The sequence below is a fragment of the Haematobia irritans genome, chromosome 1 (genome assembly GCF_050003625.1).
Source record: "Haematobia irritans isolate KBUSLIRL chromosome 1, ASM5000362v1, whole genome shotgun sequence".
In the NCBI taxonomy this organism is placed as follows: Eukaryota; Metazoa; Arthropoda; class Insecta; order Diptera; family Muscidae; genus Haematobia; species Haematobia irritans.
In genome coordinates, this window is record NC_134397.1 from 39,102,214 (window position 1) to 39,123,400 (window position 21,187).

At 29.0% G+C, this 21,187-nt stretch overlaps 2 protein-coding genes across 3 annotated transcripts; both read right to left on the bottom strand.

Moving 5' to 3' along the window:
* Positions 1-2,639: 2,639 nt before the first annotated feature.
* LOC142220636 (32 kDa beta-galactoside-binding lectin lec-3-like) lies at positions 2,640-9,695 on the bottom strand. Of its 2 annotated transcripts, none has more exons than XM_075289874.1 (4): positions 9,627-9,695; positions 5,295-5,517; positions 4,619-5,221; positions 2,640-3,033 (listed from the first exon to the last, which is right to left on the bottom strand). In XM_075289874.1, exons 2-4 carry the CDS (start codon positions 5,384-5,386, stop codon positions 2,754-2,756), a joined length of 975 nt encoding a protein of 324 aa, XP_075145989.1. In that variant the 5' UTR covers positions 5,387-5,517; positions 9,627-9,695; the 3' UTR covers positions 2,640-2,753. The 2 variants fall into 2 exon arrangements, with proteins under 2 accessions (XP_075145989.1, XP_075145988.1); XM_075289873.1 differs by lacking the exon at positions 9,627-9,695 and adding an exon at positions 9,387-9,620.
* A 4,615-nt stretch (positions 9,696-14,310) lies between these two features.
* On the bottom strand, positions 14,311-21,187 carry LOC142238219 (32 kDa beta-galactoside-binding lectin-like). Its single transcript, XM_075309809.1, has 3 exons — positions 21,057-21,187; positions 14,695-15,270; positions 14,311-14,635 (listed from the first exon to the last, which is right to left on the bottom strand). Exons 1-3 carry the CDS (start codon positions 21,149-21,151, stop codon positions 14,350-14,352), a joined length of 957 nt encoding a protein of 318 aa, XP_075165924.1. The 5' UTR covers positions 21,152-21,187; the 3' UTR covers positions 14,311-14,349.

Genomic DNA, 21,187 nt, shown 5'->3' on the forward strand with positions numbered 1-21,187 from the left:
ATAATATTTTGAAAAAAAATTTATTTGAAATAAAATATTGACAAAATCTTGTATAGAAATAATTTGTTGACAAAATTTTCGATAAGATTAAAATGTTTCCTATAGAAATAAAATTTTGACAAAATTTCATAATGAATAAAAATTGGACAAAATTTTCTATGGAAATAAAATTTTGACAAAATTTTTTGTAGAAATAAAATTTTGAAAAATTTTTTTATGGAAATAACATTTTGACAAAATATCCTATAGAAATAAATTGTTGACAAAATTTTTTATAGAAATAAAATTGTGACAAAATTTTCTACAGAAATAAATTGTTGACAAAATTTACTATAGAAATAAAATTGTTACACAATTTTCTATGCAAATAAAATTTTGACAAAATTTTCTATGGGAATAAAATTTTGACAAAATTTTCTATGGAAATAAAATTTTGACAAAATCATCTATGGAATAAAATTTTGACAAAATTTTCAATAGAACTAAAATTTTTACAAAATTTTCAATAGAAATAATATTTTGAAAAAATTTTTATTTGAAATAAAATATTGACAAAATCTTGTATAGGAATAATTTGTTGACAAAATTTTCGATAAGATTAAAATTTTTTCTATAGAAATAAAATTTTGACAAAATTTCATATCGAATAAAAATTGGACAAAATTTTCTATGGAAATACAATTTTGACAAAATTTTTTATAGAAATAAAATTTTGAAAAAATTTTTTATGGAAATAAAATTTTGACAAAATATCCTATAGAAATAAATTGTTGACAAAATTTTCTATAGAAATAAAATTGTGACAAAATTTTCTACAGAAATAAATTGTTGACAAAATTTACTATAGTAATAAAATTGTGACACAATTTTCTATAGAAATAATACTGTGACAAAAATTTCTATAGAATTAAAATTGTGACAAAATGTTCTATAGAAATAAAATTTTAACTGCATTTTCTATAGAAATTAATTTTGTACAAAATTTTCGCAGAAATAACATTTTTACAAAATTTTTACAAAATTTTCAATAGAAAAGATATTTTGACAAAATTTTTATTTGAAATAAAATATTGACAAAAGCTTGTATTGAAATAATTTGTTGACAAAATTTTCGATAAGAATAAAATTTTTCCTATAGAAATAAAATGTTGACAAAATTTCATATCGAATAAAATTTTGACAAAATTTTCTATGGAAATAAAATTTTGACAAAATTTTTTATACAAATAAAGTTTTGACAAAATTTTTTATGGAAATAAAATTTTGACAAATGTCCTATAGAAATAAATTGTTGACAAAATTTTCAATAGAAATAAAAATTTTACAAAATTTTCAATAGAAAAAACATTTTGTCAAAATTTTTATTTGAAATAAAATATTTACAAAAGCTTGTATTGAAATAATTTTTTGACAAAATTTTCGATAAGAATAAAATTTTTCCTATAGAAATAAAATTTTGACAAAATTTCATATCGAATAAAAAATGGATAAAATTTTCTATGGTATAAAAGTTGGACAAAATTTTCTATGGAAATAATAATTTTGACAAAATCTTCTATGGAATAAAATGTTGACAAAATTTTCAATAGAAATAAAAATTTTACAAAATTTTCAATAGAAAAAACATTTTGTCAAAATTTTTATTTGAAATAAAATATTGACAAAAGCTTGTATTGAAATAATTTTTTGACAAAATTTTCGATAAGAATAAAATTTTTCCTATAGAAATAAAATTTTTAAAAAATTTCATATTGAATAAAAATTGGACAAACTTTTCTATGGAAATAAAACTTTCACAAAATTTCCTATAGAATAAAAAATGGATAAAATTTGCTATGGAATAAAAGTTGGACAAAATTTTCTATGGAAATAAAATTTTGACAAAATCTTCTATGGAATAAAAGTTGGACAAAATTTTCTATAAGAATAAAATTTTTCCTATAGAAATAAAATTTTGAAAAAATTTCCTATAAAATAAAAATTGGACAAAATTTTCTATGGAAAAAAAATTTTGACAAAATTTCCTATAGAATAAAAATTGGACAAAATGTTCTATGGAAATAAAATTGTGACAAAATTTTCTACAGAAATAAAATTTTAAAAAATTTTTTATGGAAATAAAATTTTGACAAAATGTCCGATAGAAATAAAATGTTGACAAAATTTTCTATAGAAATAAATTTTTTATAAAATTTTCGCAGAAATAAAGTTTTGAAAAAAAATTTCTATTGAAATAAAATTTTGCAAAATAAGATTTTCTTAAATCTAAGTTATGTAATTTTAGCACTTTTTGGCTTCGAAAAGTAAATTTTTAATACAATTTTAGTACTTTTTCGTCAACATTATTTATCATCGATGAGTCAAAATAGCGGTTTTTGGTGTATAAACTCAACCATTGCTGCTCTTTATAGGTGAACCTTTGCTTATGTCAGGTATGATAAATCCCATAGTTAAAACTGTACTACAACTGCTTAGGAAAAGTACTTTTTCAAGTCAAAAGGTACTTTGTAAACTTTTTGAAAGCAATGAACTCATTCAACTATTTGATTTCTTAAATTTTTCCTTCTACAAAAATGTAGTAACATCCCTCATTTTTATATTTTCCAAATTTTTGACATTTTCTCATTGACATTTAAATATTTTCGTGTACATGTATCTTTATTATAAACTTAGCCTAGTATTGTTCACTTATATTTCAATAATTTCTCCTTTATTTAAATACTATTTTTGTTTGATTTAAAATTTTTAATTGCTTAAAATTTCTTTTTAGAATAATTTTCAAACCCTTCACACTGTGGATCGTCCAAACGAAAATGATCAATTGAAGTGACCCGTAATGTAACGCCATCGATGCCGAAAATTTTCACACCAACAATATCAGGTAATACATTTGGTGTCCGTAAAGCATAATCAAAGAGAAATACACCATCTTTGGCCATTCGGAAATGAGTCGCAGTAAATGCAACGGCCACTTTAAATGGCATTGAAAAATTCTCAAAAGGAAAATGACCCTTTTTCTCCTCAGAACCAAATCTGTAATAAAAAAAGGAAGAGTTGAAGAAAGTCAATTTTTATAAATTAAAGAAAGAGGAATGTGTTCATGTAAACATTTAAATCAATCAATTATTTATCGAAGACGATCCATTTCACTGCTAAGAAGGTATATACCACAGCCAAAACTGTTTTTGGTATTTGATCGAAACTCTTCATTAAAATTACGAAAAACTATCTTCGTTTCACAAATATTTTCAGTGGGTAAAAATAACGTAGTTTCGAGCGCCACGTTGGGCGCCATATGATATATGTGACATATACTACGTTTGGAACATACGTCATCACAAAGTGGTAGAGTCCTTTAATCTCGGCGTAGTGGTTTCAAACCTCACGTTGGGTGCCTTTTAGTGTATGAGAATGAAGCCGACCCATTTTTCTCGGCGGCTGATACTAAATTTTTCCTCCGGCGGCGGCGACTTGACGGCTAAGCCGATATAAATTTGTCCAATCGGCGGCGGACAATTATCCATTATAAAATCAGTTTGAAGTTATTCGAATGGTGATGAGGTTAGTTGTACAATCAGTCTTACCATCACAGTTACATTTTGTTAAAATTTTCTGCGCTAAATTTTAGACAAACTGTTATAGCAGTTTGAAATTGATTAATTGTGGGTGGAAGGTTCAAAATGTTGGCAAAAATTTTTTCTTATTTAGATTGATTTTTTTGATTAATTGGCGGCTAAATTTGAGTCGAGATGAGTCGACATACTCGCTGGCGGCGTCGACTGGCAAAAAATTGTTCGCCGGCGACTGAAATCAACTGCGCGACTCGGCGGCTTCATTTTCTGGTATGTACCGATCAACCACGTTTGGGTCATATTTCATCCAGAAGTGACTACCTCCTTGCCCGGCTAACTCAGTCGGTAGAGTATAAGTACTCCTAATCTCAGGCTCGTCGTTTACCACGTTTATGTCATACTTCACCCGGAGTGGTTATGTCCTTTCTCCGGCCGTGCTCCGTCGGTAGAGCATGAAATTCTTAATATCACAGCCCCACTTTGGACGCCAGTTAATTTAAATCTCTCTTTAAGGGTCATCGTATAACTTGGTCATAGTTCATCCGAAAGAGAATACCACGTTTAGGTCATACTTGATCCGGAGTGGTTATGTCCTTTCTCCGTCGGTAGAGCATTAAATTCTTAATATCATAGCCCCACTTTGGACGTCATTTAATTTAAATCCCAGGGTCGTCAAATAACTTGGTCATAGTTCATCAGAAAGAGGCTACCTCTTCGCCAAGCCAGCTCAGTCGGTAGAGCATGAAACCCTTAAGCCAGGGTCATGATTTCGAGCCCCAAGTTGGGCGCCATTTAATTTATATAACGATCACCACGTTTGGGTCATATTTCAACTGGAAGACTGGCCCCTTCAGAATGAGATAGGCCACGATAAGGATGCAAGCTCTTCCGGATGAAGTATGACCTAAAATCGGCGGATCATTTTATCGCGATAGCCCTAATATCTGACCTTACTTCCCTACTGTTTTCTTAAAATCGATAAGTTTTTTTTTTGTTTATTTCAGTGTATAAATTAATCCTTATTTTTATTTTCTCATTATACTCACACCATCTTCTCCGGCTTATCCTTTTTATTCTGCGTCGGCAATTTTGAATTTCTTATGACTTTCTTCTTATCAAAACGCATGCTCACATGAACCTCTTGCCTCTTGGAATTCCAAGCATTACGAAAATGCATTATAAAACGTCCTTTGGTATCACCATGTAGTTTAGCCATAATCACCATAACATGACCAGGTTGAAACGATACGGGAATGTCATGGCTAAAATGTACTCGATCCTCGGATAATTGTATTGGAGGCCAGGGTGAAGGAAAATATTTGCGATGATCAACTTGTGTAATAGAAACCAAATTACCAGTGATTTTCAAAGTATTCACATTCTTGATGGGTATGCCATAAGGTACAAACATCAGAGGTTTGCCATTTATACTTATATGGAATTTACTTTCATCCATAATTAGATTTACTTTGAAGGGTTTAAGAAATATCTCACCCTCATAATCATCATCCCTGGCCACCTCAGACCATTCATCTTGAATTTGTTGTTTAATCACAATGGAATCATGATGGGGATTAACTAAAATGTGGAGAGCAACATCTATACCATCACTTTCGTTGTAACGGCCCGTGGCCAGGGAAATACTAAACCTGGAAGTTAAAAAAAAAGATTTTTTTTATTTTTTTAATAAAATTTGCTATTGAATTTCTATAGGAAACTTACCATGAACCATCGACTTCTGCCTGAGCTCCTATTTCTAGAATATGACCAAAATCTAAATTCTCTACTAATTTTCCTTGAAATGATGCAGACATAATTGAAACGTGTCCGATATTTATTTGAAATGTTGATCAACTGATCTCTGTTGTCTTGGTTAATACAATAGCCTTAAACTCCAATCTCTTGAGTGAGATATCTAAATCAAGATGAACGAAGCAGTGTAAATCTGCAGAGAGAGAGAGAGCATATTTATACTTTACTCATTTCCTTCTGAGTTTGTTTTGGACTTTGTTTTGTGTTGAAAAAATCCCCTTTTGTGTACTTATAGCCAATATTTACCATTCTTACATATTTTCGTTTTGGATCATGCCGGTTTTCAACGGGGAACACCCGTCTAACCATACAAACAATGGTGGTCAATTTAAAATATCCCCCAACCATATGATGATGGGTGTTATAATAAATCATTGTCATTGATGTTTAAGATGTTTTCATTTTTTGCTTATGAGAGAAATGCGCCATGATAAAGAGATTAGCATGGTGTAAATCGTAAAATGCTGAAGTGGACCAACATGTCTCTCGTGTATAGAAAGACCGAAAATGGGAACGAATTAATGTTTGTGTGTCCTAAGTCTTATCGATATCTTGAAGACGAAAATTAAATAGAAATATGGACATTCAAGTCTAGACCGATTCAGCTGGTGATGCTCATATCGAAGCAATGACTTCCAGCCACCGCAATTAGTATACGATTCTGCAGAACTTGGAAATCTAGAAGTACACACAAAGTTCTTTTCATTCAATTTTTTATAACTATATAGAAATAAAATTTTGACAAAATTTTCTGTAGAAAAATAAAATTTTGACAAAATTTTCTACAAAAATAAAATTTTAACAAAAATTTTCTATAGAATTAATTTTTGACAAAATTTTCTATAGAAATATAGTTTTAACAAAATTTTCTATAGAAATATAGTTTTAACAAAATTGTCTATAGAAATATAATTTTAACAAAATTTTCTATAGAAATAAAATTGTAACAAAATTTTCTGTAGAAATACAATTTTGACAAAATTTTCTGTAGAAATAAAATGTTGACAAAATTTTCTGTAGAAATAAAATTATGACACAATTTTCGATAACAATAAAAGTTTGACAAAATTTCTTATAGAAAAAAAGATTTGACAAAATTTTCTATAGAAATATAATTTTGTCAAAATTTTCTATAGAAATGAAATTTTGTCAACATTTTCTATAGAAATAAAATTTTGAAAAAATTTTCTATAAAAATAAAATTTTGACAAAATTTTTTATAGAAATAAAATTTTGACAAAATTTTCTATAAAAATAAAATTTTGACAAAATTTTCTATAAAAATAAAATTTTGACAAAATTTTCTATAGAAAAAAAGATTTGACAAAATTTTCTATAGAAATAAAATGTTGTCAAAATTTTCTATAGAAAAAAGTTTTGACAAATTTTTCTGTATAAATAAAATGTTGACAAATTTTTCTGTAGAAGTAATATTTTGACAAAATTTTCTGTAGAAGTAAAATTTTAACAAAATTTTCTGTAGAAATAAAATCTTGACAAAATTTTCAGTAGAAATATAATTTTAAAAAATTTTACTATAGAAAAAAAATTTTGACAAAATTTTCTATAGAAATAAAATTTTGACAAAATTTTCTGTAGAAATAAAATTTTGACAAAACTTTCTGTAGAAATAAAATTTTTACAAAATTTTCTATAAAAATAAAATTTTTACAAAATTTTTCTATATATATAAAATTTTGACAAAATTTTCTATAGAAACAAAATTTTGATAAAATTTTCTATAGAAATACAATTTTAACAAAATTTTCTATAAAACTAAAATTTTGACAAAATTTTCTACAGAAATAAAATTTAGACAAAATTTTCTATAAAAATAAAATTTTGACAAAATTTTCTTTAGAAAAAAGATTTGACAAAATTTTCTATAGACAAAAAAAATTGACTAAATTTTCTATAGGAATAAAATGTTGACAAAATTTTCTACTAAAATAAAATATTGAAAAAATTTTCTATAAAAATAAAATTTTGATAAAATTTTCTATAAAAATAAAATTTTGACAAAATTTTCTATAGCAATAAAATTTTGACAAAATTTTCTACGGAAATAAAATTTTGACAAAATTTCCTATAAAAATAAAATTTTGACAAAATTTCCTATAGAAAAAAAGATTTGACCAAATTTTCTATAGAAATAAAATTTTGTCAAAATTTTCTATAGAAAAAAGTTTTGACAAAATTTTCTGTGTAAATAAACTTTTGACAAAATTTTTTGTAGAAATAAAATTTTGACAAAATTTTCTATAGAAATAAAATTCAGACAAAATTTTCTAGAAAAATAAAATTTTGACAAAATTTTCTATAAAAATAAAATTTTGACAAAATTTCCAATAGAAAAAAAGATTTGACAAAATTTTCTATAGACAAAAAAAATTGACAAAATTTTCTATAGGAATAAAATGTTGACAAAATTTTCTATAAAAATAAAATATTGACAAAAATTTCATATAGAAAAAAAGATTTGACAAAATTTTCTATAGACAAAAAAATTCAGACAAAATTTTCTATAAAAATAAAATATTGACAAAAATTTCATATAGAAAAAAAGATTTGACAAAATTTTCTATAGACAAAAAAAATTGACTAAATTTTCTATAGGAATAAAATGTTGACAAAATTTTCTATAAAAATAAAATATTGACAAAATTTTCTATAAAAATAAAATTTTGACAAAATTTCCTATAAAAATAAAATTTTGACAAAATTTCATATAGAAAAAAAGATTTGACAAAATTTTTTATAGAAATAAAATTTTGTCAAAATTTTCTATAGGAAAAAGTTTTGACAAAACTTTCTGTATAAATAAAATTTTGACAAAATTTTTTGTAGAAATAAAATTTTAACAAAATTTTCTATAGAAATAAAATTTTGACAAAATTTTCTATAGAAATAAAATTTTGACAAAATTTTCAATAAAAATAATATTTTGACAAAATTTTCTATAAAAATGAAATTTTGATAAAATTTTCTATAAAAATGAAATTTTGTCAAAATTTTCTGTAGAAATAAAATCTTAACAAAATTTTCTATAAAAATAAAATTTTGACAAATTTTCCTATAGAAAACAAGATTTGACAAAATTTTCTATAGAAATAAAATTTTGTCAAAATCTTCTATAGAAAAAAGTTTTGACAAAATTTTCTGTATAAATAAAATTTTGACAAAATTTTCTGTAGAAATAAAATTTTGACAAAATTTTGACAAAATTTCTGTAGAAATAAAATTTAGACAAAATTTTCCATAGAAATAAAATTATGACTAAATTTTCTAATGAAATAAAATTCTGTAAAACAAGATTTGTTTTTTAGTAGCTTTTTTGGTAAAATTTACTTAAAAATTTGCTAGATTATTTTTGGCTCGAGTGGCAACTGTTATCACTAACCGAATCTCCATACGCTCTAGTTGATAATTTTGCAGGTTATCTAAATAGGGACTAATTTTTTGCCTCTGTTAGAAGATACCTCAGGAGCCAAACAACCGATATGGACGAACACAGCCCATAATTAGATGAGTAGCCCTATAGGCTACTTAGAAAGTAAAATCGACTGCCAGTGTTCGTATAAAGTAGGGGCTATTGTCAAGATCTTGTTTTGTTAGGAAGCAAATATGATTTTAATAGACGGACAAAAATCACAAAATCTCAAATGGTATTTTTGTAAACGATGCAAAATTTTTATTTTTATTTTAATTTGTTTTTTGTTTTTCATTTAAAAATGTAAAAGTATAATAAATTATGGTATTCAAGAAGGATTGCGACCTAACGATGCGAAATTTAATTACATAAATGTGAAAAAAAATTTAGTTCTATATTATTATTATAATATGCAATTGTTCGATCGTATAGTTATATGAGATCGTCCGAGTTGTTAATTTAATCTTGTGGGACCACAGAATTCTATTTTTAAAATGCGAGTCATCGAATGTGAAAAAATTTTATTTATAAAAAAATGAAAAAAGTTCAATATTTCTGATAGCATCTATTACCACAAATTCAATTTTTGTTAAGCTGCACAAATTTGGAGTTTAATAATCATAATTTTTTTTTTTCAAATCACACACTAATACACTAACGGCGGGTAAAGTTGTTTGATTGTTTCTTATTATTTTTTACCAATTTCGAAAACATAACCGAATAAATTTTGAAAAAAAATATTCACACATAATACGTCACATGCATGGAATGCCGAACGGTTTGTTTATTCTGGGTTTACTGATAAAACTAACCCGCAAGTTCGAGAAATACTATTCATATCGACGTAAAATTTAATTATACTATAGCAAAATGTTATAAACAATAAACAGAATTATTATTCAGATAGATTTTCAGACGGAGAAAGGCTTGTTATTTACTTGTAAGAGCACTGCTCAGAGTAAAATAAAATAAAACTCAAACTGCAGGTACTCTTGAGCAGAATATTTTGAGGCAATCAAGATGAAAGAATTTATTTCAAAATAACTGAAATTGCATAGAATATTATTTGCGCCTGAAAGTAGACAAATCAAATTTTAAATAAATATAAATCATTGTCCCAATCAAAAGGTGCATTGACGGCTCCATAAGGAAGTAACAATGATTCAATTGGTTCACCTTAATTTGCTTATACCCTCCCCGAGGAGTCCTTTAATAAAATAACGACCCTTATGTCCTTTTCATTTTTCATGTTGAGTATCTGTCCTCGGAAACTGATTAGAGCGATTCTGTTACGGACGCCGGTCAATGATTCCAAAAAATCGTTCAAGTCGATTTACTTTATCTCGCCAGTATCAGCAAGTACTCCATGATCAAACGCAAAGGGCAAAATTTACAGCCACGGTTGCTACTCGAGCCTAATATAATCTACCACAATTTGGAGAAAATTTTACCAAAAAGCTACCAAATAAACAAAATCTTATTTTGCAAATGTTATTTCTTTAGAAAATTTTGTCAAAATTTTATTTCTATAGAAAAGTTTATCGACATTTTAAGAAGTTTTGTTAAAAGTGTACTCCTATAAAAAAATTTGATCAAAATTCTATTTCTTTAGAAAATTTTGTCAAAATTTTATTTCTATAGAAAATTTTGCCAAAATTTTAATTCTATAGAAAATTTTGTCAAAATTTTATTTCAAATGAATTTTTATCAAAATTTTATTTCTATAGAAAATGTTGTCAAAATTTTATTTCTATCAAAAATTTTGTCAAAATTTTATTTCTATAGAAAATTTTGTCAAAATGTTATTTCTATAGAAAATTTTGTCAAAAGTTTATTTCGATAGAAAATTTTGTCAAAATTTTATTTCTATAGAAAATTTTGTAAAAATTTTATTTCTATAGAAAATTTTTGTCAAAATTTTATTTCTATAGAAAATTTTGTCAAAATTTTATTTCTATCGAAAATTTTGTCAAAATTTTATTTCTATAGAAAATTTTGTCAAAATTCTATCTCTATGAACACTTTGTCAAAATATAATTTTTATAGAAGAATTTTGTAAAATTCTTTTCTAAATTATGTCCAAATTTTATTTCTATAGAAAATTTTGTCGAAATTTTATTTCAATAGAAATTTTTGTCAATATTTTGTCTCTATAGAAAATTTTGTCAAAATTATTTCTATAGACAATTTTGTTAAAATTTTATTTCTATAGAAAATTTTGTCAAATTTTTTTTTCTATAGAAAATTTTGTCAAAATTTTATATTTATAGAAAAAGTTTGTTAAAATTTTATTTTTATAGAAAATTTTGTCAAAATTTTATTTCTATAGAAAATTTTGTCAAAATTCTATTTCTTTAGAAAATTATGTCAAAATTTTATCTCTATGAAAATGTTGTCATAATTTTATTTTTATAGAAGAATTTTGTCAAAATTCTTTTTCTAAATTATGTCAAAATTTTATTTCTATAGAAAATTTTGTCAAAACTTTATTTCTATTGAAAATTTTGTTAAAATTGTATTTCTGTAGAAAATTTTGTCAAAATTTTATTTCTATAGAAAATTTTGTCAAAATTTTATATTTATAGAAAAATTTTGTTAAAATTTTATTTTTATAGAAAATTTTGTCAAAATTCTATTTCTATAGAAAATTTTGTCAAAATTTTATTTCTATAGAAAATTTTGTCAAAATTTTATTTCTATAGAAAATTTTGTAAAAATTTTATTTCTATAGAAAATTTTGTCACAATTCTATCTCTATGAACACTTTGTCAAAATATAATTTTTATAGAAGAATTTTGTAAAATTCTTTTCTAAATTATGTCCAAATTTTATTTCTATAGAAAATTTTGTCGAAATTTTATTTCAATAGAAATTTTTGTCAATATTTTGTCTCTGTAGAAAATTTTGTCAAAATTATTTCTATAGACAATTTTGTTAAAATTTTATTTCTATAGAAAATTTTGTCAATTTTTTTTTTCTATAGAAAATTTTGTCAAAATTTTATATTTATAGAAAAAGTTTGTTAAAATTTTATTTTTATAGAAAATTTTGTCAAAATTTTTTTTCTATAGAAAATTTTGTCAAAATTCTATTTCTTTAGAAAATTATGTCAAAATTTTATCTCTATGAAAATGTTGTCATAATTTTATTTTTATAGAAGAATTTTGTCAAAATTCTTTTTCTAAATTATGTCAAAATTTTATATCTATAGAAAATTTTGTCAAAACTTTATTTCTATTGACAATTTTGTTAAAATTGTATTTCTATAGAAAATTTTGTCAAAATTTTATTTCTATAGAAAATTTTGTCAAAATTTTATATTTATAGAAAAATTTGGTTAAGATTTTATTTTTATAGAAAATTTTGTCAAAATTCTATTTCTATAGAAAATTTTGTTAAAATTTTATTTCTATAGATAATTTTGTCAAAATTTTATTTCTATAGAAAATTTTGTCAAAATTTTATTTCTATAGAAAATTTTGTCAAAATTTTATTTCTATAGAAACTTTTGTCAAAATTTTATTTCTATAGAAAATTTTGTCAAAAGTTTATTTCGATAGAAAATTTTGCCAAAATTTTATATCTAAGAAAATTTTGACAAAATTGTATTTCTATAGAAAATTTTGTCACAATTTTATTTTTATAGAAAATTTTGTCAAAATTTTCTTTTTATAGAAAATTTTGTCAAAATTTTATTTCTATCGAAAATTTTGTCAAAATTTTATTTCTATAGAAAATTTTGTCAAAATTTTATTTTTATAGAAAATTTTGTCAAAATTTTATTTCTATCGAAAATTTGGTCAAAATTTTATTTCTATAGAAAATTTTGTCAAAATTTTATTTTTATAGAAAATTTTGTCAAAATTTTATTTTTATAGAAAATTTTATTTCCATAGAAAATTTTGTCAAAAATTTATTTCTATAGAAAAATTTGTCAACATTTTATTTCTATAGAAAATTTTGTCAAAATTTTATTTTTATAGAAAATTTTATTTCCATAGAAAATTTTGTCAAAAATTTATTTCTATAGAAAAATTTGTCAACATTTTATTTCTATAGAAAATTTTGTCAAAATTTTATTTTTATAGAAAATGTTGTCAAAATTTTATTTCTATAGATTTTTTTATTTTATTTATTTAAGCGAATTTTTATTTTGAATTGTGGTTTTCATATATTAAAGCGGCGCAATCTTCTAGGTTGGTTGGAAGTTTGGAGTAAATTACGGGCTTCGCAATTTGTGTGGTTCTGTAGGCGGATAAGATGTTTTTCTGCAATTCTAGAGATTTCCTCTTTGATCGTAGTCATTTTTAAGTCTCTGTGGAGGTCACTATTTCGGACATACCATGAAGTTTTTACTGCACTTCTTATCACTTTGTTTTGAAACGTTTGTATTTGTTCGATAGAGCTGTTTGCCGCACATAGTTGAATGCCATATATCCATATTGGTTTTAATGCTTTTTTATATATTAAGAGTTTATTATCTGTGGAGAGGACTGAATTTTTTCCAATTAACCAGCTTAGCTTGCGGTATTTAATATTTAGTTTCAAAAGAAATTTTTGTCAAAATTTTATTTCAAAAGAAAATTTTGTCAAAATTTTATCTTAAAAGAAAATTTATTTTAATAGAAAATTTTATCAAAATTTTATTTCTATAGAATATTTTGTCAACATTTTATTTCTTTAGAAAATTTTGTCAAAATTTTATTTTTATAGAAAATTTTATCAAAATGTTATTTCTATTAACAAATTTTGTCAGCATTTTATTTCTATAGAAAATTTTGTCAAAATTTTATTTCTATAGAAAACTTTGTCAAAATTTTATTTCCATAGAAAATTTTGTCAAAATTTAATTTCTATCGAAAACTTTCTATAGAAAATTTTGCCAAAATGTTTTTTCTATAGAAAATTTTGTTAAAATTTTTTTTATAGAAAATTTTGTCAAAATGTTATTTCTATAGAAAATTTTGTCAAAATTCTATTTCTTTAGAAAATTATGTCAAAATTTTATTTCTATAGAAAATTTTGTCAAAATTTTATTTTTATAGAAGAATTTTGTCAAAATTCTTTTTCTAAATTATGTCAAAACTTTATTTCTATAGAAAATTTTGTCAAAATTTTATTCCAATAGAAAATTTTGTCAAAATTTTATGTCTATAGAAAATTTTGTCAAAATTTTATTTCTAGAGAAAATTTTGTCAAAATTTTATTTCCAGAGAAAATGTTGACAAAATTTTATTTCTGTAGAAAATTTTGTCAAAAGAAGACCGGAAAGAGGTAGAGTTACAGGACATAACAAGACGACTACCTATTTGTAGTATGTCATTTGACATGAGATATAGAAACCTAGACCCTGGATGACATCCAATTGCTTTGCATGTTGGCTTGTTGGTGCAAGTCTGAATAGGTACATATTATAAGGGCAATCGTAATAGGTATATATTGCATTGACAATGTAATTAATTCAAATCCCCGATTTACCTTAAACAAAGATAGAAATACTTACAAAACTAACATTTATTGAAAAATCTTTTCAAATCAAATATATAATTCTAATTTTGAATAACTCTCAAATCCGGTACATAAATCATCTTCCATGTGAATATGATCCAATTGACTCACAAACAATTCTACACCATCAATTCCAAATAATTTTAAGCTACCTATTAAAGGTAAGACATTGGGAGTTCGTAAAGTAAATTCAAAAAGTATTTCACCATTCTTGGCTACTTTCAATTCATTGCCAATAAAAGCTATAGCCAGGCGGAAGGGTGTTAAGAAATCCTCAAATGGGAACAGATCTGATTTTTCCTCTTCACCAAATCTAAAAATCGGAAAAAGTAAAGTACTATTTTAAAAGAGAAATATATTCCTTCAACTTACCCATAATGGTCACCATCAGCTATTGTCTTCGAGTTTCTAACCACACATTTGCTATCAAATCGAACACTCATGTGAAACTCCTGTCGCTCCATATCGGTAATGTTTCGGAGTTGTAAAATAAATCGACCATTTTCATTACCCTGTAATTGAATGGTAAGAGCCATAACATGACCACGTCTCAGAGGCATTGGTATATCTCCACTAAATTGTAAACGTTCTTCCACCACCTGTATCGGAGGCCAAGAATAGGGGAAGTATTTACGATGATCCACTTGTCGTATGTATTCCAAATCACCATCTATTTCCAACATAGTCAACAGTGATAGGCGTATGCGATATTTGTAGCAATCCAATAGAATCTTATTGATGCTAATATGGAATTTCTCATCGGCCATGACTATATAGATTTTAAATTGTTTGTGAAACTGTTTGGTATCATAGGCCTTGGATTCTTCATCACACCATTCGCCATTCAAATGTCTCTTAAATATGACCATATCTTTGTGAAAATTCACCAGAATATGTAGGCCAATGTTTGTGGATTCCCCGGATTCGCTTTTTAATGATATATGAAATCTGGAAAGAAAAATTTTAATTAAATTTTGTGAGGATCGAAATTATACCCGAAAATGGTTTGAGGAATATATTTCTGTTCAATTCCATAGAAATATAAGAATACTATGAACACAAAGGCGATTCGGAAGGCTTAGATTAGGTTAGGGTTACCTCAGGCTCTTAGACATTGAGAGAATTTTGATGCTACAGGTGAATCTCTCTCTCTCTCTCTCTTTGAAAAGTAAGGTTTTACGTGTATGAAATGAGACGTTGCCAAATGAGGAAAATTCGGTAGATGAGGCAAATCTCGTCATGGTGAGGAATTTCAATGGAGAGGGCGTATTTTAAAACTCAATAAACGCTCGCTATTACCTTTCACTCAGTCTGTTGGATAGTTATCGTCTTCATCGGTGCTCGTTTGGTCCGTGCCATCCAAATTTTACTGTTTATTGGTTTCCGATGTAACAGGTTGGCTAATAAGTCCCCGGTCTAACAAAGAAAAACACATTTTTTTGTAAAAATTCGTTTTTATTATTCAACATATTTAGTTCCCTTCAAGAGCGATACAACGATTATAACGACCTTCTAATTTTTTGATACCATTTTGGTAGTACTCCCTCGGTTTTGCTTCAAAATAGGCCTCAGTTTCGGCGATCACCTCTTCATTGCAGCCAAATTTTTTCCCTGCGAGCATCCTTTTGAGGTCTGAGAACAAGAAAAAGTCGCTGGGGGCCAGATCTGGAGAATACGGTGGGTGGGGAAGCAATTCGAAGCCCAATTCATGAATTTTTGCCATCGTTCTCAATGACTTGTGGCACGTGCGTTGTCTTGGTGGAACAACACTTTTTTCTTCTTCATATGGGGCCGTTTTGCCGCGATTTCGACCTTCAAACGCTCCAATAACGCCATATAATAGTCACTGTTGATGGTTTTTCCCTTCTCAAGATAATCGATAAAAATTATTCCATGCGCATCCCAAAAAACAGAGGCCATTACTTTGCCAGCGAACTTTTGAGTCTTTCCACGCTTCGGAGACAGTTGACCGGTCGCTGTCCACTCAGCCGACTGTCGATTGGACTCAGGAGTGTAGTGATGGAGCCATGTTTCATTCATTGTCACGTATCGACGGAAAAACTCGGGTGTATTACGAGTTAACAGCTGCAAACACCGCTCAGAATCATCAACACGTTGTTGTTTTTGGTCAAATGTGAGCTCGCGCGGCACCCATTTTGCACAGAGCTTCCGCATATCCAAATATTGATGAATGATATGACCAACACGTTCCTTTGATATCTTTAAGACCTCTGCTATCTCGATCAACTTCATTTTACGGTCATTCAAAATCATTTTGTGGATTTTTTTGATGCTTTCGTCGGTAAACAGCTCTTTCGGGCGTCCACTACGTTCACCGTCCTCCGTGTTCATTTCACCACGCTTGAATTTTTGCATACCAATCAATTATTGTTGATTTCCCTGGGGCAGAGTCCGGAAACTCATTATCAAGCCAAGTTTTTGCTTCCAATGTATTCTTTCCCTTCAGAAAACAGTATTTTATCAAAACACGAAATTCCTTTTTTTCCACAATAACAAAAGCTTCTCACAAACTAATTGACTTACAGACGTCAAATTTTGACACGAATCATTTGAAGGTTGGTACTATATAAAAATAATTTAATTTAAATAATTTAATTTAATACTAGCAACGCCATCTATGTGTCTGGCCGGGGACTTATCAGCCAACCTGTTATATCAGTGCAATTTTATGCTGTCCTGGCTGGTCGATTGAAGCCTAGTATAACTTCTTCTTGTTGAGTTTTTCCGTTATATGAATGGTGGCGAAACTCCCTCTCTCTCTCTCTCTCTCTCTGAAAAGTACGTTTCGACGTTAGGAAAATTTGGTTGGTGAGACAGCAGTCAGTTCAATGCAAAAATTTAACTCTTCATGGATCTCTGGTTCGTTTCAGTGAAATTTCTTGCTGTCCTTGATGGAGGATTCTCGTCTGGTATAAGTTATTTTTATTGAGTTTCTCCTATATATTAATGGAGTTGAAACTTTCTCTCTCCCTCTCTCTCTCTGAAGAGTGCGTTTTGATGTAGATGAGAAATCAATTCGTTGCTCTATTTCGCCATGTCAGGGCGAGAGGTGTAAGCCGGTACGTTATCATCGTGAAAGGACACAATTTGTTCATATCAAAATCGAATTGATGTGATAACTTTGTCCTTCCCCAGATGATCAATAACGATCACACATTGCGCATCTCCATAAACACTTGCCACCACATCTCGATCAGTCTACGGCAGAGAACTGCAACCGGTGGCTTTTTTTCGTATTGCAATCTTACCCACAAAATGTCGGTGGCAGTGAGTAAGACACCAATTACCATGCGATATTTTACATTAATACAAATGCGAGAATAAAAACGCCACTAGTATATAACAATGTTCGTATGCAATGACTTGCAATCTTAAACCAATTGACATCGTAACAACGCTCGGTAAACAAAAACCGAGTGTGGCACTTAAGTGTGATTGCACTCAACAACAACAATTACCAGCAGTTGGCATTAGCTCAAGAGAATTGAGGGAGTACCAAATAAGAGAATACCAAACTGCTGAGATATGGGTAACCAATTTGTATGATTGCTTTACTAAGGTGTTTTCGAGAGACCAATACTCATACTAAAAAACACCGCCAGTCGTCGGTTGCATTGGATATTGGTGGTTGAAATTTTTTTTACCAATTGTTGTTTTATGATTGCAAATATTGGTGTGTACTACATACACTGGTCGGTTGCGGTAGATCGCTGCCGTTCTCTGGTCTACGGACAGTATTAATCTCCATCGGAGCTCATTTGGCACATACAATCTAGAAATTCAGCTGTTGGTTGGTCTCCGTTGTGTTTGTGAATCCATGTTTCGCCGACTGTTATGAAACGAAACATAAACTCCCTCGGATCAGAAATAAATAACTTCCGAATTTGCTGCACTCTTATCCGTGACTGAGCGTAATTTCTTACAGAATACAACCCACGCTTATTGCCTGAACTACCCGCCAATCCAGGGTTGCCGGTCTGCAATAAGAAACACCCCACGTTCGACAACTTGGAAACTCGTCAAACCATTTTTTACTGTAGCCACTAGCGGTAAAAGCCTCCATACACAACATCCAAACTCTCTTTGCTTTCGTTAATCAATTTACTGCCAAAGACAAAAATTCAAATCACTGAGCGATATTGCTCTCTTCCATTTTTCTATAGCCCTCAAAAACTCCCGATCTTTCGTATTGCCTATTGTCCTAGCTATCCCACCAACCTTCAATTGACAAAAACGAGCAACTCCTTTATCTTCCTACCGATCCATGAGGCAGTACTGATCATCTTTGAATCTCGTTTGGCCCGAGCATTCCAGAAATTCGACTGGTCCTCGGGTGGTACTGAGAGAGGAAATACGGAACCCATTTCACTGGCCGTTTTCTCATGGGCGAAATTTCTTACATGATGACCCACGCGACCATTTTGCCTCAGCTACCCGCCAACCCTGAAACGGCGGTCTGCAATACGAAAACCCCCACGTTAGACCACTTTGACACTTGTAGAATAATCCATAGACACTCCGGAACTTTTGTATTGTCTATTGGGCCAGCTATATCGCGAAACTTCAATTAGAGGACCCATGATCTTTCCAGCTCCCTATGGGGCAATATTGGAGTTCGTCTGTAATGAAACGATGCAAAATCTCCCTCGGATTACAAATAAACAACTTCGAACACTGGCTCGCTTCTTATACAGGGTGAGGAAGGGCGGAGTCAGTCACGATGATTGTCTTATCATGGGCGAAATTTCTAGTAAGAGAACCCACGCGGTCTTTTGGCGGTCTGCAATAAGAAACGTTTCACCACAAGGAGAAGAGCCTCCAATTTATCTTCCAAAAACAAAATTCAAATCTCTGACTCACAGCTATCACATTGACCACCAATAAGCGGTCTGCAAATACGAAAAACCCCATCACCTCTCCACCAGTCTATGGAAAAGTATTGGTCATCTTCGGAGATCGTTTGACCTGCGCTTCTGTGGAGTGAGGAAGTGCGGAATCCATAACGCTGACAGCATTTTCATAGGTGTATATTCCTACAGGATAGACTCCACGTCATCTTTTTAATCGCCTATGTTATTGTCTCAGCTACCTGTCAAACCTGGATCGCCAGTCTGCACTACGAAAATCCTTCCGTTCGACCAATTCGAAGCTTGTCGAACCATTTTTTACGGTAACCATCGAAGGAGAAGAGCCTCCGGACAAAACATAGTGCGAAAAGATTTACCGTGCCGTATCTCTCTAAATAGAAAAATATGTGAGATAGGAACTTGTCGCCCACCATTGGCCATAAAAGCTACTCAACTCATTCAATACTTTGTAACGTTTCACATCGCTTGTAAGCATCGCCATTGGATCTCTTCAGAAAGTTGCGAGTAAACCAAGATGATAGGCGATGACAGGAACAGTAGGAATTGCGAAATCCTGATGGCGATGAACAGACAGGATTTGAGCCCTTCAATTAGAATTATAACCGAACATAACACACTTGGAATACTTATGGAAAGAATTGCCCTCAAATATGACGACATTTTCAGATGGTGCCTGGACCCAGAAGTTACGGAAGACTTGTAGCACTTTCTGTGCCAGTGTGCAGCTATTGTTCAACTCATTCAATACTTTGTAACATTTCACGTCGCTTGTAAGCATCGCCATAATGGTGAGAACGTTGGATCTCTTCAGAAAGTTGCGAGTAAACCAAGATGATATGGGATGACAGGAACAGTAGGAATTGCGAAATCCTGATGGCGATGAACAGACAGGATTTGAGCCCTTCAATTAGAATTATAACCGAACATAGCACACTTGGAATACTTATGGAAAGAATTGCCCTCAAATATGATGACATTTTCAGATGGTGCCTGGACCCAGAAGTTACGGAAGACTTGTAGCACTTTCTGTGCCAGTGTACAGCTATTGTTCAACTCATTCAATACTTTGTAACATTTCACATCGCTTGTAAGCATAGCCATAATGGTGAGAACGTTGGATCTCTTCAGAAAGTTGCGAGTAAACCAAGATGATATGGGACGAGAGGAACAGTAGGAATTGCGAAATTCTGATGACGATTAACAGACAGGATTTGAGACCTTCAATTAGAATTATAACCGAACATAACACACTTGGAATACTTATGAAAAGAATTGGCCTCAAATATGATGACATTTTCAGATGATGCCTGGACCAAGAAGTTACGGAAGACTTGTAGCCTTTCTGTGTCAGTGTCCAGCATTATCCTTTAGAAGAAACAAGAACCTCCTTTTTCTTGCAGGTTCTCACCGATCTGCGGGATTGTAGCTTATTCAGCATATTCATCTTTATCAGGGCCTCTGGTGGGAATTTTTAATTGTCTTTAGGGAAGACGGATAGGTGGAAGATCTTGAGCGACTTGGAAGGAGAACACTTCAGGAGGAAGAAGTTAGGGAAATTACCCTGAGGAATCGCAATGGAACTATAGTGTTTTAAGTGGAAATCAAATCTATCAATGAATTGATGTCATCCTCTACAATCTAACCTAATATAATTGTCATAAAGTTGAAAACAATCTATTGAAGTTATCTTTTTTTCCATCTAGTTGGTGAGCAATTACATCAAGGCTCGTTTTAGAACCTTTCTTATATATTTCTATTATTAAAGATGAAATTTATTTAATAAGTGTCTTTCAGACAATCAGTATATAAATTTCACATTAATTCACTGACGATTGTCGTTTATACCTTTGAGCTTCCTCTTTGGCTTTGCCGCAAATTTCCAAAACATGGCCAAAACGTAAATGTTCAGCAAAATTACCGCGAAACACTATCGATGACATTTTCTTTGCAATAAAAAAATGAATGTGTTGTACCAA